General features: G+C 42.5%; 1 protein-coding gene across 3 annotated transcripts in view; it reads left to right on the top strand.

The window, feature by feature from the left end:
- The window catches only part of ADCY8 (adenylate cyclase 8), a gene marked incomplete at its 5' end in the record, with an annotated part of 218,088 nt that overhangs the window by 137,499 nt on the left and 56,599 nt on the right, over nt 1-23,990 (top strand). For 2 of the 3 annotated variants that reach the window (XM_082601266.1, XM_082601268.1), the window contains 3 exons: nt 3,739-3,839; nt 18,624-18,825; nt 20,889-20,978. In XM_082601266.1, the coding sequence (XP_082457392.1) occupies nt 3,739-3,839; nt 18,624-18,825; nt 20,889-20,978 (393 nt within the window). The remainder of the gene's footprint in view (nt 1-3,738; nt 3,840-18,623; nt 18,826-20,888; nt 20,979-23,990) is intronic. The other variant, XM_082601267.1, reaches the window with a different exon arrangement.

Consider the following 23,990-nt stretch of genomic DNA (forward strand, 5'->3'; position numbering starts at 1 on the left):
TAATAGCTGCAAATGCAGTGTAAGTACTATGCAAATAGTTGCCGGTGAGTGGCAAGTTCAAGTTTTGATTTGGGGAATTTTCTGGAGTTTTTTTTCATGAATATTTTTGATTTGTGGTTGGTTAAATCTGATGTGGAACCCCTGGATACAGAGGGCTGACTCTAATCAAAATTCTAATCTAAGCGCTCAAAGGAAGCATTTGTAATTTGTTCCAAGTGGCACGCAAGGTCTTTTTAATTGGTATTAATCCCATTTATAGTTGGCTCAGTTACTGTCTTCAGGCATTTCCTGCCCAAAGACACTGATCTAGGAGTCAGGAGATGTGGCTTATTGTCTGAACTTTGCCACCAACCACCTAATTGACTTTGACCAGCTCTTTCCCCTATCTGATTCTCAAGTTCCTCATTTGTAACATATACAGTTGCCAAGTCCTCTTACAGACCAAGGACTCAATGAATTATAAGGGCCCAGTGGTCATTTCCAAGGACAGCTTCCCTAAAGGTCCCTGGAGAAGGGAGAATTCCACCCATTGATGGAGGATCTTTTAGGAAGAAAGGGAAGGAATAAGGGTAAAGTCTTTTCCTAAAACAGAAGACTGCATACGAGATTATAATTCCCCTTTGAAGAATCTTTTCTAACTTCAGGGACCAATCAGTCAGCAACGCTTTGGGGGACCCTACTGAGTACAAGGTATAATTTTGTACAGAGAAATAGAAGACAGCATTCTAGAAAGCAACACTGTGGTTGAAAAGCAGGCTTCAAAAAGATAACAAGTATAGCAATAAAATATGTATAATTAATTGATTATAGTAAACACTTAGGTAAGGTTACCATGTGCTATAAGCATTGCTCTAAGCACTTTGTATATATTAACTCATTTCATCCTCCCAGCAACCCATATGAGATAGTTTCTATTATTATCCCCTTTTTCTGGATGAGGCAACGGTGGCAGAGAAAACGTAGTAAATTTGTCCAAGGTACATAGCTAGTAAGTGTTGAAGCTGGTATTCACATCCAGGTAGTCTAGCTCTAGATTAGTCCATGCTCACCACTAAGGTAGAAAAGAATGTGTGGCACCAAGTGAGGACAGAAGAGAGACCAGATGAAGAGTCTGCCTGTGGCAGGAAGGACAATACGTGTAACTTAATATAGCTGTGAACCAGAGTGATCAGATCTTCACAAGTCAAGAGGAAGTGAAGTGAATCATCACTCAATCTCATCCTGAGCCAGTTAGGAGCGTTCTTTCTATAGTTCTGTCTCCTTACATTTCCAAAGTACACTCCATTATGAAACCCAGTATTTTATATTTGATTGGTTTCATCTTCACAAATATTCCTTTCTGTGACTGTGCTAGGCACTGGAGTTCAAACCTGAAAATAATAGAATTTATTATTAAATTCTAGCATAATAAAATACAGTAAAACCGAAGAGCACTGCAAAACCTGTGAATTGTATTCATTCCCCCATTTGAAAGTTAAGAAAAGTGAGGTTAAAAGGAATTGGCTTTGTTCACGGTGAAACACTGACAGAGTGGGAGATCTGGAGGTACAACAGATACTTTGTCACCAACCAGCTTGACTTCTGAAGGAAATGAACAATGTGAAACCAGATGCAACTTTAGTCTGGACAAATGATGATTATGTGACTTTTTTTTTAAGTCATCAGTTAAAACATTCAGGAAAGGAGTCAGGACTCAGGCTTGGGATCGATAGGAAAAAAACCTTCCCACAGTGAGAATGAGCCCCAAATGGAAAGGAATCCGTTTGCATCTAAGGAATGATCTCTTAGGTGCCAGGAGTATTCAAGTTGAGGGTGTTTGAAACCCTAGGATGCCCTGCCCCAGCTCGGAGAAAAGAACCCCACTGCCACCAACAAAACAGAAAAGGTCATCTGATGATAATCAGCAGGCATTTGAGTAGTCCTCAGGGATGTTATGGAAAGGATAGGCAATGGTCCATCGTGACTCCAAGATGCTGTGATGCTGATAGTGATGAGGAGTTGATGAGGATGATAAAGATGAAGATGATGAAAAGGAGCAAGGGAGAAACTAGGTACATGAAAAATTATTATTGTTGTTCTTAAAATCTCATTATTAAATCTATATAACCAAGCTGGTTTGAAAGCAGACAGCCAACAAAGAATAATTAGATCTTGTGCAATCAGTTGTTACAAGGAATTCAGACATTTATCTTTCTTTGAATTAACTGCTTTGTGGCTCCTTCATTTATCTTCAAGCTGGTATGTGTGGGTCTCTCTGACGGTGCCCTGTTCTTAGGTAGTGCTCTTGAAAACTATCAGTAACATGGATTTTCTGTAGCTTTATCAGGAGTGAAGGTGGCTACAGTGATTTTTCAGGGGCATGTTCCCCTCTAGATATGGGGCAGGTTGTCAGCCGACAGGCAGAGGCCTCAACACCAGAGAGTAGAAAAAGCATTGCCCTATGACAGCAATGAATGTGCAGTTTCTGAGCAGCATTGTGCTTCCCTATGGATCTCACCAGCTACCTGTCATTGTCACTGTCCAAATCACAGCCATGACATTGATCCACTGATCAATGTCTAAAACCCAGTCTAAAACCCAGACCACACCAAGAAGTAGGCAAGAGAATAACAATCATGTAATAACCATTGACTATGACTCCCATATCAACAAGTTGGATGAATTTTGTTTCACTGACCTGACCAAAGCCTTCTCTTGGTGTTAGGGACATAGACCCTGAGATGCTGGGATAGCTCTGTTTACTGGCTTCCTTTATAAAATAACCATGAAATTCAAATCAGGGATCATATAGTTCCAAAGCCGTGCTTAGGTTTCTGTTCTCACCCCCAAAAATGCTCTGTGCTGTGTGATCTATGGCAAGTTACTAGACCTCTCTGGCATTAAAGTAAAAAGAAGGACTTGATTTAGGTTAATTTTAAGATCTTTTTCAGATTTAAAAATCCTTTCTTCCTCTGAAGGAATTGAATTATGTCTCAGTGACTAGAAGATGGGTCAGGAAACTAGGCAGGACTAAGGCAAGTATATACACAGTGCTGACCTTCCAGAAGCTTTTAAGGCTGGACAATGAAATTACTGAGTTCTCTGGATAATCAAAATAAAGTTAGCACCATTCCCCGGGGCCCCCTCGAGCAGACAACAGAAGGGCAATCAAGCACATTGGTCGATCAGTTTGGGTTTCTCTTGTGCAAAATGAAACAGCTGCCCTTGCTGGAGATTTCTTTGGCTGTTTTCTATTCTAAGATTCCATGAATTTATTTTTTCAGTAGTTTTTATGAAAAGAGAGGCAGACTCTCTGGTCAAAAATTTCCCTGTGTCCACAAGAGCGAGATCCTTAAATGACTTAACGTTTACTCATGAAGAATGTCAATGTGAATTTGATTTGCTGTGTATATGGATGTGTGCTCTTCTGTTTGGTTAAAATGATGTTATTTGGGAGGAAGGAGGAGAACTGGTTTATAAGTTTATGCAAAGTCCCTCTCACGTTCCCCTTTACTATGAAGGGAATTGTATTCACCCCTGGGCTCTCACTGGAAGGTTGGTGGGAGGGATGGAGATAATGCTCCGTGAAGGTTTTATTGAGATATGGATGCCTCTTAATTTTAAAAATATATACATTTAAATGCCTTGTCTCTTCTTGATGTTTATCCCCAACTCCAAACACTAGTAAAACTTCACTCTTCCAAGTGCCCAACTCTGCTGCAAAGTAATTCATTCTCCTTTTTTTTTCTTTCATTACAGTACTCTCAAATGAGGGATGAAGTATTCAAATCAAACTTGGTCTGTGCGTTTATCGTTCTTCTATTTATCACGGCAATACAAAGTTTGCTTCCTTCTTCAAGGTAAATGTGAAGGGACTAAGTTATCAGATGAAATGTCTTTGTGAGCTGATAGGCCCTCACCTGGAGCTAGCTGCTGACCTTTTCAAGGGATCAGAATTTACAATAATGGGATCCAGGATTCATAGCAAAATATTTGACAGTATCAGAGTCTCTTCTGGTTGTCTTATGCTGCATAATAATCTCATTACTCTACCAAGGCAAGAGCTTTTTCCCAATCTTAATTAAAAAAACAACCAAAATCAACATAGGCCTCCCTTTTATCTGACATTGCACCCATGAATGCAGAAAGTAAGTATAAGTCACTCCATCACCATTAACTTGTCCCTTTGTTAATTACCTCTTTGTTGTTCATAGATACAGGATCATAGCTTCCAGGGTCAGCAAAATTGGCACTCTAATAATAATACAAACAAATATATGTGGCCAGTCCCTGATCCAAATTCTTTATATACAGTGACACACCTAATTCTCATGGCAAACCTATGAGGTAGGTACTGTCATTATCCCCACTTGTAAGAGGAGAGAACTGAGGCCCAGAGTAATGAAATAAGTTGCCCAAGGTCTCACAGCTGAACAATGTTACAGCCTGGATTCAAACCCAGGAAGTCTAGCTCCACAGCCTGGACTCTTAAGACTCTATTAGACACAGACTTTTATTATATAGGTTATAGGTGCCAGAGCCAGCATTTAAATCTAGTTCTGGATTAGTCCAATGACCATGTTTTTTCCTCTCTCCTGCACTGTAAGGTAACCCTTGCCTCTTTTCTCAAATATATTCCCTTCTCCCTAAACTAACCAGGAATTTCCCCCTTTCGTGTGGTTAAAAATAACATCAACAAAATTAGTTAAATGTCTAATACAGTCAAAGCAACTTGCTAGCCCTTGAGGATGGTATAATTTTGCAAGAGGAAGTCTGCATCTTCTAAGATATAATTTAGTGGGAGAGAGAGAGACGTTAATAATGGCTTCCAGTTACTGAGCATTTATTATATGCCAGGAAAGTGCTCAATCCTTTGCACAGATTGTCTCAATAAAGCATCAAAAATAACCAATAAGTAAGGCAGCATTCTAATCCCCATCTATATAAGGACTGAGCTGGGATTTGAACACAGTCTGTGCTTTTAATTACTTAACTGCTTTGTGCCAAAATCAGCGCTTCATTCTGCCTAGGTGGTTTAAAGAAAGTTGGCAGAAGGGGTGATGCTTTGAGCTGAGTAGGATGAGGGAGAAAGAGTAGAAGAGGGTCCCCAGCTTAGGAAGCTGTGCAGGCAAAAGCACAGAGATGAGAACAACCTCGTGTTTGTAGCACGGTGAGTAAATGGAAGACTCAAGGGTCAAGCATTTGTGCAAGGATGTGGTGGGGGCCATGGCTGAAAAGGGAGAACACCTGCAGGAGGGCAGTGTCCACATGCTCTGGTAAGGAATTTAGAATTGGATCTGGGAGCAGGAAGGAGGCCATGAAGGTTTTTGAGGAAGGTTGTAACATGATTCTGTGAAGGAAAGACGTTCAGGTTAACTAACAGTCAGGGAATGGCAATGCTTGACCTTTTCCAGATTGGCAGGGATGTAAGGGGGCAAGGGATTCAGGGAAGATGGCGGTAGAAGTAGTACATTTCTGAATTTCTCAGAATTCCCACATATCTGAGCAACGGCATAAAACCAAAAGCCTCAAGGACCATATTTACAACAAAAATAGGTGATGTGGTAAACCCATAAATTTAAAAATAGGAATGACAATCTCCCAAGAGCCCCAAGACTGGGTGTGATATCAACATCGGTGTGGGAGGAATTGGAAAGAAACAAGTAGGCATCTGTCATATCTGGGAAGAAAAGAGCCCCAGTATCACCAACAGATATTCACTGGGAAGTGCCATGGGCCAAATTGCAAAAGCAGTTGTAAGTGGGAGGGGGTTTGCCCAATCCAACGTCAGGTGAGTGCAAAGGTCTGCAGTTAAGGTCCAAAGAGCTAGAATTATCAGACGCTATGAACTCCCAAAACTGACCAGTCAAATCTCCCTCCCAGGATAGGGCCCTGGAAGGAACTCTATGAATAAGATCAAAATTACTCACAATAGGGTTATAATGTAGAAGGGAGGGTCCAAGTAAAAGTGGAAAGGGAATCTAGCCATCATGTTTTGAATACTATGTGAAAACAACTAAAGGAGTCTCTGTGGAGTTAAAAAATAAACTATCCCGAACAACACCTCTTTATAAATGTTCAACCAAGTTAATTTTACACAAAAATTAGCTACAAGATGTATTGATGACAATCCCATAATAAGCTATTATAAGAAGAACAAGAATTAAAAGTAGATTAATATCCTGATAGGCAATGAAAGCACTCCAAAAAGACATGCCTACAACATATAACAAAACATTAACCTACTATTTCAAGAAGAACTGAAACCCTTAATGTGATTTAAGACATCAAATGACAGCCTAAATCAGAATTAGAAAAAACTTAGCGATTTGGGAAGAGTGTTCAAAAAGGAAATAAAAATAAAAGAAAGATACATTTCAGAAATGAAGACTTAATACAAGGGAACATAGGGCACATAAACATAGCACATAATGCCTTAAGAGAAACAGAAGGTGGAAAGGAATGCCTTAAGAGAAGTAGAAGGTGGAGAGGCTTGACAAAGCCCCATGCCCCACACCTGATTCCCACACCAACAATCCAGTATATTATTTGCGGGCTGTGGCTGAAAGAATTGCAAGACCCAGATTCTTTCTCAGTATTTAGGGGAGTTCGGTTCAAACACAGGAAACAAGAAGAATCTGGAGTCACTGGTACATACAGGTACTGCAAACACCAAGCATAATCCAACCTCTAGCCAGATTAATATATTTATAAATCCTCACAGTAAAGGTGTATTCACCTCAGTTTTTATTACCTGATACAATATAACCAGTTTTCAACAGAAAATTACAAGTCGTGTCAAAAGGGAAGAAGAGACAAAGCAATCATCAGAACTAGACTCAAGTTATGACACAGCTGTTGAAATTATCAGAAAGAGAATTTGAAATAACTATTATTACCATATCAAGTGTTCCAACGGGAAAAGTAGACACCATGCAAGAAAAGATGGGCAATATATTCCAACCCAATAGTTGGAAACTCTAACAAAAAGTCAAAAAGAAATGCTAGAACTCAAAAACACCATAATAGAAATAATGAATGCCTTTGATGGGCACATCAGTAGATTCAACAATGCCAAGGAAAGGATCAGTGAGCTTGCATATAGGTCAATAGAAACTTCCCAAATTGAAATGCAAAGAGAAAAATGAAATTTAAAAAAATAAAGATCAAAGCATTCAAGAACTCTGGGACACTTCCAAAAGGTGTAACTTATGCATAATTGGAATACCAGAAGGAGATAAAAGGAGAGCTGAGCAGAAAACATCTTTGAAGTAATAGTGGCTGAAGATTTTCTAAAATTAACGACAGACACCAAACCACAGAACCAGGAACCTCAGGGAACACTAGGCAGGATAAATACAATAAATAAATAACCAAACAAATAAATAACACACTTAAGTATGTCATATTCAAATTGCAGAAAACCAAAGACAACGTCTTAACGGAAGACACAGTGCAGGGCCGTGTGGGGAGGGGGTTACTACTTACCTATAGAGGAACAGGAAGAATTACATGGTGCTTCTCATCAGAAACTGTGCAAGCAAGAAGAGAACGGAGCTGGAGCCACCAACCTAGACGTCTGTATGCTACAAAAGCAAAAGAGAAATAAAGACTTTATGAGACAAATAAAAATGGCATTTCCAGATGACCTTCCCTGCAAGAAATGTTTAAAAAAAATAGTTCTTCAAACAGAAGGAAAATGATGTAGGTCAGAAACTTGCTCTATGCAGAGAAAGGAAGAGCATCAGAGAAGGAATAATGAAGTTAAATAAAATGTTTTCTTCATAGTCTTAATTGATCTAAAAGATAACTGTTTAAAGTAACAATAACGATGTATTTAGTGGTTACACATATGGATGAGTGAGCTGAATGACCGCAGCGTCAATAAGGCATGTGAGGGAGGAATTGGGGATGCTTTGTTTTCAGGTCCCCCCATTACGCATGAAGTGCTACAGTGTAACTTGAAGGTAGACCTAGATTAATTTCAAAAGCGTATTGTAAACTCTAGGGCAAACACTAAAAAAATTTTAAAACAAAATCGATATGCTAAGAAAGGAAACAAAATGGAATCATATGAAATGCTCAATTAAAATCAGAGAGTGGGCTTCCCTGGTGGTGCAGCGGTTGAGAGTCTGCCTGCCGATGCAGGGGACACGGGTTTGTGCCCCGGTCCGGGAAGATCCCACATGCCGCGGAGCGGCTGGGCCCGTGAGCCATGGCCGCTGAGCCTGCGCATCTGGAGCCTGCACTCCGCAATGGGAGAGGCCGCAACAGTGAGAGGCCCACGTAATGCAAAAAAATGAAAAATAAAAATCAGAGAGCATGCAAAGGGAAGGAGGATATTATTTGGAGAGTGAGGAGGAAGAGTATTATTGCATAGATGAAGCCCAGGAGATGTTTTCAGGGTGGTGAAACTATTCAGGATGACACTGTAATGGTGTATACGTGATACTATGCATTTGTAAAATCCCATAGAACTTTACAGCACAAAGAATGAGAAAACCTTAATGTATACAAATGTGTTAAAATTGTTTACGAGTTCAGGGAGACCCATGATGAAATCAGACTGTGATAAAAGAACATAACTGTATTAAAAGTGTGAAACAACCTCACCAGAGGGGGTGGGGAGAAAAGGTGGTTCCTAAGTAGCTTTGGAGATGCGTGGACTCTTGAGGACTAAACGCAAAAAGAACTGTGAAGTAGCACTGTGCGTTAGCTGATAAAGGTGTTTCTCATGGAGCTATGTGTGAACAACCTGAACCACAGTATATGTGCACTATAATTGAACAGTTAAGTAAATGGATGGAAGACTGTGGGAGTCAAGTTTCTCACTGTTGACAGAGATAAGCAAGGAGATAAGCAAGGAGAAAACGCTAGAATGATCCATATGATAAAGGATTAGATTTGGAGACATTAGTATGAATTTGTTTAGCTCACTATAGATATAGTTAGATATAGGCTATCTGTATAAACACAGATATGTTTATCGACACAGATTAGAATACACATATGTGTGTCCTTGCTCTGTCAGCAGAGAACACCCAGGAGCAATGATGCCTCAGTAGTAGCACCACATGAAGCAATGAGCACAACCCTGATCTTGATTTCTAAAATCCATATCCAATATAAGGAACCAGGGCTCCTTGGGAGAGCTGGCTGATTCTAAGTCTGGGGTAGTAAATATACAAGAGGAGCCTGGAACATCATTTAGGGCCAGAAAATAAGGAAATATTAAAACATACACACACATGGAAGTATGTCAAAGGGACACAGGGAAAGCTCCCTAGAACCAGAGCTGGAACAACTTGAGCAAGAAAATAAATAAAATAGTGTTGGATTATAACCCAAAACATAAAATAAATATCCATAGGTTCACTGATGTAAATAAATGGTTGAATGAATAAATAAAAGGTGAAGAGCAGACAAATTTCCCATGGGGAAGAATCCAAGTAATTTTTGTAGATACTCTGTGCTCAGTGAGGTGGAACTTAAGCCCCTCTCTGCAAGTATGGCTATGCTGAAGGTGACTTCCACAGCGTGGGTGGCAGGGTATGTGGAGAAACGTGGTACACACTACCTCAGCCAGCTGATAATGGTTCACGTCAACAGCGATGTCATGTTGATGAGCTGTGATGAGAATGCCATGAGCTCTGTGGTCTTCCTCCCCAAAACCCATAACCTAATCATGAGGAAACATCAGACACATCCCTATTGAAAGACATTCTACAACATATCTGACCAGTACTCCTCAAAACGGTCAAGGTCATTTAAAACAAACGAAGTCAAAAAAAGAAAAACAAATACCGTATGCTAACACATATATATGGAATCTAAAAAAAAAATGGTTCTGAAGAACCTAGGGGCAAGATGGGAATAAAGACACAGACCTACTAGAGAATGGACTTGAGGACACAAGGAGAGGGAAGGGTAAGCTGTGACAAAGTGAGAGAGTGGCACGGACATATATACACTACCAAACGTAAAATAGAGAGCTAGTGAGAAGCAGCCACATAGCACAGGGAGATCAGCTTGGTGCTTTGGTTCCACCTAGAGGGGTGGGATAGGGAGGGTGGGAGGGAAACACAGAGGAAGGAGATATGGGGATATATGTATATGTATAGTTGATTCACTTTGTTATACAGCAGAAACAACCACACCATTGTAAAGCAATTATACTCCAATAAAGGTGTTAAAAAATAAAAAATAAAGGAAAACAAAGGAAGTCTGAGAAACTTTCACAGCAAGAAGAGCTTAAGAAGACATGAAAACTAGAAGGAAGATGGTATCCTGGATTGGAGATATAAATATGGGAAATCCTAGAAAGAATTTCCAACGCAGTATAAGTATATGTGAACATAACTAGGGGCCAGATTGTCGTCTGGAAGTAACACATCACAGTTGGTTTTTTTGCTTTTTTAATTTTGGAGATACGTTTGATTCTACAGCTGGGACAGGAAATGTGCAAGATAAGCCTGGAACCTCTTGTCCTACTAGAACGCAAAGAAGCCATCATGCTTCCTAGTACCTCTAAAGGACTCAGAAACTGCATTGAAGAAGCTTCCACTGTCCAAAGATGGAATAATTTTAGCCCCAGTGTGGATCATTGTTAAAACAGTCGATCAAAAACCAGCAAATATTTTCAACTTTATAAGTTTATAATGACATTTTTAAGGGTTGATAACCTTTGGTGGATGATAGGGAACTGATCTGTTGTATTGCAAACTAGTGAAAAAAGGGAAAGAAACAATTTCTTTTCTGTCTTTCCTGCATGAACTGCAAGATCAGTGAGTGGAAACATCATAAAATTATTCAAGCTAATACAATTTAAAGAAATTATAGAATTAAAATATCACCATTTTCCAACTCTCAATGAATTAATGGATCTAGGAGTTAACAGCACAGAAAGGAAAGACAAATGTATCTCCTGATGGAAGAACACAAGTCTGTAGTCTTATCAAAGGGGCCAAACCTGTGTGACCAGGAATCCAGTTCTCAATCTGCAAGAATCACAGGGGACAGAAGATATTGAATGAGTATACAAAAGCAAAATCCAGGATAAACAACAAGGTCCTACTATATAGCACAGGGAACTATATTCAATACCCTGTGATAAACCAAAATGGAAAAGAAAATGAAAAAGTATATATATATATATATATATATATATATATATATATATATATATGAATTACTTTGCTGTACAGCAGAAATTAACACAACATTGTAAATCAACTATACTTCAATAAAATAAATTAAAAGGAAAAAAAAGTAAAATCCAGACAGTGGGAAAGACTACAGGTCAAGGGCACATACTCTTCAATAAATAAATTATGAGGAATGAGATAAAGAGAGAACCTGTAGATTTTTTCTAAATACTTAGAAGACAAATCAAACTTAGCAAAAAATGGGCAAGACTAAACTGTAGTGTCTAAAATGGATGATAAAACTATAAAGAAATGGAAAGTGGTTAACGGGATGGGAGAGAAGATTATGACTGGAACAGGGGACGTGGATGGACCTTCGGAATGCCCCGCAAAGTTCTGTTTCGTGAACTGAGTGACCTTTATTAAGGCAGACACTTTAAAATAACTAATTAAGTGATACTTAGGTGGTTTTCTGTATTTATGGTTCATTTTACAATTTTTTAAAAAGAGTTTTAAATGAGAGAGAGAAGGAAGGACCAGGTACCTCTTCCAAATGGGGCTGAGGAAACCTTGCCTATTGTGAGCCAGATCTGTTCTAGATGCTGGGGTTATGTCACTGAACAAAAAATACAAAAAGCAAGACAAAGACAAAACAAAACAAAAACAACACACACAAAAAAACAAACCTTCCCTTCTGAGCCTTATAATCTAGTGGAAGGAGACAAAGAAATAATTAAAATATATGCATATGTCTAGATGTATATATATGCTATAAATGTAGCTACTTACATGCTGTGTATGTAGATACATATGTAGATATGTCTATGGTATGCATGTAGATATGTCTATAGTATGCATGTAGATATGTATATGCTATGCATGTAGATTTGTAAATGCTATGACAATGAATAAATCAGGACAGGGTACCAGGGAATGCCACAGGAGAATGGGTTTCCTGACAACCCAAGAGCCATGTGCGGACTAGGGTCCTGGGAAAAAGGATGGTCTCAGGGTGGTAAGCTGTGAGTGTTTGTAGGGTCTTGCCAGATCTACAGAAACTTCCTTGACTCCCCTCTTCACTCGGGCCAGTGAGGATGTGGATGTGGTCATATCTGGTGCACGCTTCCCTCTGGACTACGGGAGCACAGGGCATTGACATTCCCAACAAACAGCCTGTGAGCACTTACTATGTGCCTGTCTGTGCTGAACACTGGGGCCACACAGTCACAGTCCCTGGCATCATACAGTTTACAGTCTACTTGGGGGAAAGAAATGAGTTGAACAACTATAATATGGTGCTCCCACTCAGGATGGGGAAAGGGTGGCACGGGCTGTGTAGGAGTGCGGTGAGGGGGAGGGTTCAGGGCAGCCTTCCCAGAGGAGGTGACACTGACACCTTAGCCACCTCCTGAAGGACTCTCCCGGTTATGTGAGAGAGCTGAGAAGGAGGGGAGTGGGAAGGGCTGGAAACTGGGTGTTTTGGAGGTGAGGGGTTTGTAAGCCTTGTGGAGGATTTGTGACTGGCTGGCAGAGAAGACTTCATTGAAGCATTTTAATCCAAGAAGTGACATGATTGGATTTGTGTTTAGAAGGGTCTCACTGGATGATGATAAGAGGGGATCAGGTCTGGACCTGGGAAGACCATCTGGGAGGGAATTGCAAAACTCCAGGCGACAAATAATAGGGAGAAGATAGTGGCAGTGGAGTGAACCAGAGAGAATGAATTTGCTTGGTATTTAGGATGGAGGGTTGACAGTTCCCAGGACTGACCAGGTGCGGGGGATGAGACAGAAGGAGGAACCCTGGATGGACCTGAGGATCTGGACTTGGCACAGGGACAGAAGAAGGGGTCCCAGTGCCCTTCCCAGGAGGGGTGACCAAGGAAGGTGAGCCACCTTGATGCCCAATTCCTAGGTTCGGGGGAAGAGATCTGGAACCTCGCCTAGCAGCTGGCTTGATGGAGTCCCTCTGACTATGGGGTACAAGCTGAAGCCAGGAGCTAAAATAGAAGACAGCACCCCAACCTCACTTGCTCAGTGAAGAGAAAAAACTGAGAGTGAAGACAACTTCAAAGCTGAGTTCTGACCAGACAGCCCACATGTAGTGGGAATTGAGCAGCCTGTGGGCCCCAGACACAGCCCAAGCTTTCTTCACTGTGAGCTCATTTCCCCTCCAACTCACTTTGTTTCTGATTGATTCTCTGCGACTGAACAGATGGTAGGTGCCTTTCACTCGCATTTCTTCTCTCATGGACTTTTTAGCAGATGAGGCAATCTCTGTTTATATGACCACAGCTAATTCCCAGCCCCCAAAGCAAAATTTAATGGGCCCTGGCAAAGAAAGACAGTGCTTGCCTGGCGCTTTCCTTTAATTTCCACATGCGTGCAGCTGTTCCTCTCCCAGAAGGGGAAACTGAGGAAAGACCAGACAATACCTTTTGTAATTATAGAACAGTGTATCTAAGTCTGCATGCATGGTAAAGAAAGAGGGATGGAGGGAGGGAAGAGGTAGGAGGGAAAGGGAAAAAGAGAGAGGGAGCAAGCAAGAGAGAGCAGATAGAGAGGAAAGAAAGAGGTACTGGATCTTAATAGCTCTACTTACTATGCATCTTACTGGCTATGTGTCTGTACTTGACCTCTCTGAAGCCTCAGTTTTCTCATCTGTAAAATGGGAATAACAATGCCAACTTCCCAGGGTTGCTGTAAGAATTAAATGAACCATACCTATTTTGATAAATCCTGGTTCCTCTTCCCTTCCTGAGTCACCATATTTTCACCTAATGAAGAGGCTACAAATACTGACCTCTCAGGGTTGCTACGAGGATCAAATGCACTATTGTACTCGCAGGCTCTTTGCAGATTCTCGAGGGTAGTCCAGGGTCATCTTTCAGTCTGCATTTCTGTTTCCGAATGCACCACAAGCTGCTATAGGCTACTTGCTCATCCCCTCCCCCCCATCCCTGCCTCCCCAGCAAACCTCCAGTCATGGTACCAACCCAGACCCTGCTTTAAAGATACATTGCAGAGGGTAAATTAGAACATAACGTCTAGAAATGATTTGGATAGAGCTGTTCGCAAATCCCTTGCCATTCTTTTTCAGATTCAATTTCAGAAATGAAAGCTTTCCTTGCCTCTTATGTACACCAACAATGTAAAAGCAAATTCAGAATCCATGGATGCCTGAGTAGCTCTATAATTAGATAAAAATTACAGTCCGATGTTATAATGTTTATGTGTGCAGAAATAAATGAACGCTGAAGAGCTGCTGCAGAGATTTCCAGAGGAATTTTATACATAGCGCCAGTACCTTGCTTAGAAAGTGTCTTGCAGTTAATACTCTTCCCAGAGATCTTTAAGATGCCTTTAGTTTCCTGATTTTCACCATGAATAGAGAAAGAAAATGAATGTTTCCTTGAGTTCTTATTATGTGCTAAGCATTACATTGCTTTATTACTTTAACCTCAGAGCCTCCTTTAAGAGGTGGACTTAAAAATCCCAGGTTTGCAGAATAAAATAAGATGCACCAAAAACTTTAAAAACTAAGATGCTCAGAAGAATGTTACCTTGCCCAAGGTGCGTTACTGGTTACGTCTCAGAGCTACAGGTTCAAATCCACAGGGCTTTGCTCTTGCCTACCTTTCACTTCCTGCCCATCAGGACTTCTTGGGGCAACCTGAGCTTCCTTGCTTAAAGGAAGAGGTGGCCTGGCCAAGGGGAAGAGATGATCAAGCCTCTTCCCACAGGGAAGGTAAAGGAGGAAGAGAGGACAAGCATCTGAACTTCCCGTAAACACTGACCTTTAACAGCGACACTGCCCTCCAGTGAGAACCAGGTCCACTGAACACTCCAGATGCACTCCAAGCAGGAGGGTTGGCCCCTCTTCCTACTTGAAAAGGATGCAGCAGGAGGGCAGGGAGAGGGGCTGGGAGTGCAGATGGCGATACAGCCTAAGAAGGCTGGTGAGAAGAGAAACAGTCTTCTCTCCTCACAAAAAGGAAAATCAGTGAGTATTTATTGAGCACTTTCTATGTACTTAGCCTTATGCCAGGTGTCTTGGAAGAATCCAAAGAAAGACCGAGCCTTGAAGGATGACCAGGATGTTCCCCACCCCCCCGCCAGAGAGTGAGAAAATACAGAGGTAGGAGTAGCACAGCATGTAGGGCATGTGCTTGAGGATTTGCCCATGGGGTACAGAGAGGTGGAGAAAGAGAAAAGGCAGCAGTGAGAACCAAGGGCACCCTTCTAGCCCGGTGTGCCATGTGGAGGTCTGTAGGTTACCTGGATGGCGGCCGTGACCATGAAAGAGTTGGAGTCTCCTGCTGGGCGGCTTTCAGACTCAACCTTTGCCTGATTTGCTTCTTCCTTCGCTTTGGAACAAGATATTTGTATTCTCAATGGCTGCTTCACAGTATTGAGACACATCAGCCTTGGAATTGGCCCCTTCTCTCCTGGGAGTGCCTGACAAAGCAATCCACCAGCATTCTCTGTCGTTTGCTTCCCCTGGGTGCCCAGGAATAATGGTGTGTTGTCGAGTGTTTTTCCAGCTTGTGCAGGGGGAAGTCACCCATCTGCGTAGGGCCCTCTGGGAACCCACTGCTACACAGACCTTCTGTTCTTATCTAAAACACCTGCAGAGATTTCCTATCAAGGTGATCCGTAAAATCAAAACTGTGCAAGCATTAAAAACAACAACAAAAAAAAAAACTCCAACAATGATAGCTGGGCTGTAGGAGAACTCACTTTCCAGCCTTCATGATGCTTGACCATGCAGAGGAAATCGACAGTCTTGGTTACTGCCTCCTTTAAATGTCTTACCCTCCAGCTGTCATGATGTCATGCACTCCTGCTCTCCTGCGTATTGACTACCTTTCCTAAATTCCCTTTGATGCCATCTCTTCTTCTGGCCCATTGGCTTCTCCCATAGCTTCACCTTTGGTCCTCTTATTTCTTACTCTGCACACCCTCTTTGGGTAGTTTCCTCCAATCTCAGATTTTTCAACCACCACCTACATGGTCCGAACCCAGAGTGCTAGAACCATCCCTCTAGCTGCCTAGACATCTAGATGTCTCCAGCTGGAGGATCCACAAACACCCAAAATTCAACTTGCTCAAAATCAAATGCATCACCTTTTACCTCTGTAGAATAGCTTTTCTTCCTGCACTTAACCCAAGTAAGATGGTGAAAACATGCATGTTGCTCATAATGACTTACCTCTCCCAAAAGCCCCCCTACACACACATATAAAACACTTATTAAGATTACCTCCACAGGGACTTCCCTGGTGGCACAGTGGTTAAGAATCCATCTACCAATGCAGGGGACACGGGTTCGAGCCCTGGTTCCAGAAGATCCCACATGCCGCGGAGGAACGAAGCCCATGTGCCACAACTACTGAGCCTGCGCTCTAGAGCCCCTGAGCCACAACTACTGAAACTCGCACACCTAGAACCTGTGCTCTACAACAAGAGAAGCCACCGCAATGAGAAGCCCGTGCGCTGCAATGAAGAGTAGCCCCTGCTCACCACAACTTGAGAAAGCCTTTGCGCAGCAACGAAGACCCAACGCGGCCAAAAATAAATAAATAAAGATTACCTCCACATAGTTCCTTGAACTTCCCAATTATCAGTGCTGTTACCCTATGTCCCTTCCTCATTAATTCAGGCCTCAACTACTTAAACCTTCTAAATACTTTCTCTCCTCTTCAGTCCCACCACCTCCCACCACAGTTGTCCTTCACACTCACAGATATGATCATGTCCTTCCCTGATTAGACATCTTAAATATCAGTGCATTGCCTACAGACAGAGCTCTCTCACACAGCATTTATTGGACCACTCGTTCTCCAGTCCCAAAGCCTCACCACCTGGCTCACTGAAAAACTCTAAACACACTGGTCACTCCCATTCTTCTGTTACTTTGTTCACATTCCCCAGTCTTTCCTCCCAAAACTCCTCTTCAACTTCCAAGACCGAACCCCAATGTCACCTCTTCTGTGAAGCCTTCCTTGATTTCCTTTCTTATTTTCTAAAAGATGTTTGTTTATAACCTTTTCTATACCTAACATAAAATGTAATAGTTCATCATTTGTATATCCATATTCCCCTCTAGATTATGATCTCCTAGAAGATGGGTAAGATGTGTCTCTCATCCTGGTACCCCTGATGCCTACCTAGGAAGAAATCTTGTTGAACGAATAAATGTCACAATGAAACCACAGAAGCAAAAAGGATTCTGCAAATATGGGACATACATAACTCACCAAAATGATTAGAATAGCAGAGTGGACTTTAAATCCTAGCTCTAACACTTACCAACTCAGTAACCCCTGGGAAGTTACTCCTCTCTGAGCCTTAAATCTTCATGTGAAAAAAGAGATCAGAAGACCTCTTAGGTTTGTTCTGAGGAATGGAAATGAGGTATTGTATATAAAGTGCTTAGCACAGTGCCTAGCACATAATCAGAGCTCAATACAGTACTTACGCTGGTGTTATTAATAATAAATAAGAAAATTCAGGCAAGAGGATAAGAAGAGGTAGCATTAGAAGAAGGTGGGTTCAACTTCATTCACTAAATATACATTTATTGAGCTCCAGTCAACACATTAAAGCCAAATGAATGAGCTTCACTTTTTAGAGGAAGGAACGGATATAAAATCTCCCACCGTGTCCATTAAGGCACCATTTAACATGCAGCAGTTTGCTGGCTAAAACAGAGGTAGAGAAATGACAGGTGCCAGCCAAGGACACAAGTGGCTGGACAGAGAATAGAGAACAAGGGATAAATTCCCAGGGAGAATCCTGGTGATAAGTTGGCTGATAAGGAGAGGAAGCAGATGCCTCCAGAGATAGGGTTTTAGATCACCGCCTGACACCCAACAGAGGTGCCCAATGGGCAGGAGCTACCACAGGACCGAGCTTTGAAGCCTGAGATGTAGAGTTGGTTGTGATGTTGAAGCCTTGGGCAAGTATGAGCTCTACATACCCATGTCCCACACAGCACATAATATAGTCTTTGCAAACCGTGATTATCCCTAACGAAACTGAGCAACGTGCAGAGGTGCCAAGTTCAGTTCTTGGCATCAGAGCGGCCAAGAGGGAAAATGTTTCCTAAAACCCACCTTGAAGAGGAAAGTGCATGTGGGTCTCTCCCACAGCCAGAGTACTGAGATAGAATTCCAGTGGTGTGTTGCCTTGGCAGCAGTTGCCTCGTGTGAAAGAGGAATGAGACAAGAAGGGGGAAGAAATGGGCAGAAGCAATAGATCAAGCCAAATATTTGATGTTCATTGCAAAGTTTCTGAACAGAATATTCTAGGGATGGATTTAATTGGTTTAAAAAGTCTTCTGTTAATAGCCCTTTTCTTGAACAAACAGAGCTTTAGAGGAATTACTGGGTGCAAGGAGTGGGAAAGGGCAATCATGAATGTGATTGCCAGAGTTGCTCACCGAGAGGGGATCACATGATTCGTGCCACGTGACCCAACGTTCTGTGTTTCCCTGCAGGGTGATGCCAATGGCCATCCAGTTTTCCCTCCTGATTCTGCTGCACTCGGCTCTGGTCCTCATCACCACAGCGGAGGATTATAAGTGTTTGCCCCTGGTCCTCCGGAAAACTTGCTGTTGGATTAACGAGACCTATTTGGCCAGGAATGTCATCATCTTTGCGTCCATCTTGATTAATTTCCTGGGCGCCATCCTAAATATCGTAAGCATTCCAAGCTCTTTGGTATCTAGTGTGTAGTCAGGAATTAAGAGTTTATGGAACCTGCAGCTTCTTACATTGCCTTCCTTGGTACTAGTTATCTTCATGTGCCTGGTCCAGCCCCAAGCTCAGGGTTAGAGAAGGAAGATGTGACTAAACTGTCAGAACTGTGCATTTTCCTGGTGGAAAACTGTCTTTTTCCCAGTGGCAGAGGTTATTTGCTCTAAAGGAGCTCCAGACGCCCTTAAGTTTCTGTACTTTCAGTGGCCAGTGAATTATAATCGTAAATAAGGGTTACTGCTTATTAAGTTCCCACTTGCTATGTGCCATGTACTGAAGGAGGAGCTGTATGTGTTTTTCATGTTTAATCCTCACATAAACCCCATGAGGTAAGTCTCATTATCCCCACTTTATGGCTGAGGAAACTGAGGCTCAGAGACATGAAATAACTTGCTAATAAGGTCTGTCTGACTCCATAACTCACACTCATTCTCATATGCCAAATTGTATCTCTGGGAGTGGGAGTGGGGGAATGGAAATAAATAGCTGTCATTTATTTATTGAGTACCTACTGTGTGCCACAGGTAGGTATTATTGTTCCCATGTAACGGATGAGGAAACTGCATTTCAGGAAGGTTCAGCATCTTACCTATGATGTTCTAAGAGTTCATATTGGATGTGACACATCGAACTCGGATGAATCTCCAACTGCCGTATTTATCATTGTTTTAATTTGGTGACCCACGCTTTAATGATTTCATTTTCTCTCTAGAATGGTAACATAGTCTCTCTAGGCATTTTCTGTGTCTATCCAAATAGTCCGTGTTGTCCATGATTTAGGGATCTAGATTTTAGGAGAGATTTATCTGATCCCAGGTTTTGAACATTGAGGGAGGCTAGTTGAGGCATCGTCTTGTGGCTGAAACCATCATTGTGCCCTTTGGGCCTAAGAGAGGGTCTCCAAGTGTTCAGGGACCCAAACTGTGAACCCCACAATTGTCAGCCCCTGTGTTGGAGGTTTATACTGCCTGAAATCCATTGTCCAAATTGGCCCAATAATTATTTAGAGTATATGTCGCTCAAGCTCTGCGGTTGGCCTTGTATTAAAGGAATCTATGAAGAAAGAGGGAAATCCCCAAAGAAAAGGGAAACCGTAATCTAATTAAATTCATCATCTAATGAACATTTTATAGATTATGGCAATTGAAAATGGAAGTACTTAGGATCATTGATCACAGACTGCCAAGTCATAGCCAGGATCTCAAGTCTTGATGAATCAGATGTTTCTGGGGTGCAGGATTTGGAAATAAACCCAATGACTCTAGGTCAGGGTTACCTCTGGGGCCAACTGTACCACAGTGGAGTGGAAGTTCAGAGGCTTTGGAGTCAGATAGACCTGCATTCAAATCTCAGCTCCACCACTTATCAGCTTGGCAACCCTGGACAAGTTACTTTGCTTCTCAGAGTTTCATATTTTTCAGTTGTAAAATGGGGATAAAAGTAGTAGCTACATCACAAGGTGGTTGTGAGGCCTTTTTGTACAAAGTATCTGGCACAGCACGGGCACTCAGCCACCGGTAGCTATGTTTTTCTGAGTGCCACAGAATCTCCTACAGCAATTTCTGGCCTAGGAAATGCCCACCTCCCCAACGCTAAGCGTCTTTCTGGAAAGCGTGCCCCCTTGGATCCCTCGAATCTGCCCAGCTGTTGACGTGGAGACAGGCTGTGAGTGTTCCCCAGACCTTTTCTCCTGCCACCTGGCTCTCTCTTCAAAGCTCCACTCCAGTGACCCTCCGGGAGGGGGTCAACAGAGCAGTCTTACCCAGGTTTCGTGACTGGCTTGCAAATGTTTTTTCTGAGCCAGTACTTTCTTTAAAATGAAAGGAAAAATCCCAGCTGGCACTGAATTCTGAAATCAAGTCCCTCTAGGGCCTGGCCTGCTCCAGGCATTGGCCAAAGCCCAACAGCGGTAGCAGAGGACTCCGTCTCCAGCTTACACTGACTTTGTTGTTCCTGTGTTTTTTTTTTGTTTGTTTCTTGTTGTTCTTTTTTTTCTTAATCCGCAGCTGTGGTGTGATTTTGACAAGTCGATACCCTTGAAGAACCTGACTTTCAATTCCTCAGCTGTGTTTACAGATATCTGCTCCTACCCAGAGGTATTTATTCACGAGCTCCCCTTGGCGAGACTGGGGCTTAGGTGTCTCCACAGCTCCAGATGAGCAGGACTGGCTGAGGGCCTTAGACGTGCTAGCACTCCGGAGGCCCATCTTCCCTCCTCTGCCTCTCCCTCCTTCTTTTCTTCTTCTTCGCCTTCTCTGCCCTCCCTTCTGTCCTTGTATCTTCTGCTTTTCCCTCTGCCTCTTTCCTGCTCGCCCCTCTGCCTCTCTTTCCCGTTTCTCTCTTCCTTATTCTTCTTCCTCCTTTTCTTTCTTCTTCACTTTCCGCTCTATCCACTTTCCTCTTTCCCTTTGCCTTCTCTTCCCTTCTCATTTCCTGTAACTCATCTTAAAGCCCTAGAGCAGAATGTGCTGTTATCTCCAACATAGGGCGGGGCACAGAGTTATCGCTCAAAGTTTGCTGCACTGGAAAAGGAAGGATGGAAGGAAGAAAGAAAGGAAGGGAGGAAGGAGGGAAAAAGGAAGGAAGAAAGAGGAAATAGAAGGAAGGAAGCTAGTAAATCACAAATGCAGAAAACAACAGCTAAACATAAATCAAAGTGGTATAGAAAATGCCCAGAGCATCACAAACTCAGGAGGTATCCCAACAGGACACTCAACTGTCATATTGTAAGTCTGACCCTCTCTTGGCCACACAGCTACTAGTCTGGCCCTGGGCCTTGGGGTCAGTTTAGGGGGTCAGGCAAAGGACAGTCTTTGGCTCTGTTAAGCCGTGACCCAGACCTTCACATATTGGGATATAAGTTCTGGGTCAGGAGGGAAGACAGTTGGGATGTCCCAGTAGGCCCCAGCCAACCCTATACCTTGAAGACCTTGGGTAGATTTTTATTCTCTGAGACCCGCTCCAATGTGTGGTGGAGGAAAGGCTCTCTGTTATCTCACCTTGGCCCCAGAATCGGTCTGAGAAATGTTCTGAAAAGGAGAGAAAGCCTCACCTCTGACCACAGATATAGAGCATCTACTTGATATGCATAACATCATTAAATCTTCAAGATATGTGGAGGATGATATTACCATCTCCATGTTATAGGTAATGAAACTAAGGCTCAGAAAGTAGCTTGCTCAGTGCTAATCATGCCTGACTTCCATTCTTTCTCATTCCTCTTCATTCTTCCTCCCTTTCTGTCCTTCCCTTATTAATTCAGTTATTATGACTTAGTACTGCAATTCAAACCATATCTGGCTTATTCTTGAGCTCATACTTATGAACCCAGGCTCCGTCCCTAGGGAAGAACTAGGCTGTTCCTCAGGAAGTCCTGAGCAGGATGGAACTAGCCCTGGTTTCAGGGCTGTGTGGGGCAGACCATGTGCTCTGGGACATCCTCCCACCAAGTAATGGGTGAGCTCCGATTTTGTAGACTCTGTGGGACACCAGCTCCCTGAGAACTTCTCAGTTTGGAGGGCATGAGGAGTGTTCCAAGAGGCAGTAAGCTGGCCAAGAATCAGACATTTAGAGTTGGGCAAACGCTGGATTTCACTCCCAGTTGAGCCCCTTTACTTGGTAGCAGTAGAATCTTGAATCAGTTCATACTCTCTCTGAACCTCAGCTTCCTCATCTGTAAAGTGGGAAAAATAATACCTTCTTCACACAGTGATTGTGGAATTAAAGAATATCATGTTCTTACAGTGCCTACCTAGATGAGGTGGCAAACGTTGAGTTTCTAACATGTGGTCTGACATGAAATTGGTGTTTGTGAAGTACTTAGCTGGACCTCTGAATCAACACTTGATATATATACCCTTGGCCCCAAACTTGAACTCCCAAACTCAGGACCACAGCACGCATGGATTTCCCAGTCCTAAGAAAGGGGTGGGTAAGCTTCTGGATCACATAGCTTCATCTCTGTGCCTCCGCAAAATAAGGATGAAAGTAATACCTTCTTGATGGGTTGGTGTGAGGATTAAGTGAATTAATCCATGTAAAATGTTTAGAGCAACACCTACCACAAAGTATCTGCTGATTAAATGTCAGCTGTGATTTATTTACTAAGTAAAAAGGTTTAGAGCTTGCACCATCAATATATATTTATCTATAAGTTACATACCTATACCACTGTACTAACATACCATGTACATTATGAAACATACTCATAAAATAGAAATGTTAAAAAGTGAGATAAAATAAATGAGTCCAAGTTTTAATATTTTCCTCCCACAGACAAAGGATCATCTTGCCCAGGGGTCAGAAAACTATGACCACAGGCCAATTTCCACCTGCCACCTGTTTTGTAAATAAAGTTTGATTGGGGCAGACACACTCATGTGTTAGCAATGTCTACAGCTGCTTGTATAATAATACAATGGTAGGGTTTCCCTGGTGGTGCAGTGGTTGACAGTCCGCCTGCCGATGCAGGGGACACGGGTTCGTGCCCCGGTCAAGGAAGATCCCACATGCCTCAGAGCGGCTAGCCCCGTAAGCCATGGCCACTGAGCCTGTGCGTCCGGAGCCTGTGCTCCGCAAAGGGAGAGGCCGCAACAGTGAGAGGCCCGCATACCGCAAAAATAATAATAATAATAATAATACAACGGTAGAGTTGAGTAGCTACAACAGAGGTGGTGTGGCCCACTAAGCCAAAAAGTTTGCTATCTGGCCTATTGACAGACAAGGTTCGCCAACTCCCAACATCCCATCAGGTGCAGGAATCCCACTGGCCTAAAATGTGGGCATCTGGAGTCTCTCCATCACCAGCTACTACAGCAACCTGGTTTGACCCACCATTTGCCATCCTGACATATATGGCCGTGCTTCTCTCCCTAAGGATTTGTCTACCAAACTAGAAGGAATCAAACATTCAAACCTTCTAAAAGGCTTAATCTGCACAACCATCTCCCATCACTCACAAGTGTGTGTCCCCAAGCAAATCACTTCATCTCTCTGAGCCTTGGTTTCCTCATCTGTATACCGGACCTTTCCACCTCACCTGTGAGGAACGATTCTCAGGCCGGAAGCAGTTGATTAAGCTGGATGATGTGACATAAACATGAGAGGCT

This window comes from Mesoplodon mirus (assembly GCF_964341445.2).
Source record: "Mesoplodon mirus genome assembly, chromosome: 16".
In the NCBI taxonomy this organism is placed as follows: Eukaryota; Metazoa; Chordata; class Mammalia; order Artiodactyla; family Ziphiidae; genus Mesoplodon; species Mesoplodon mirus.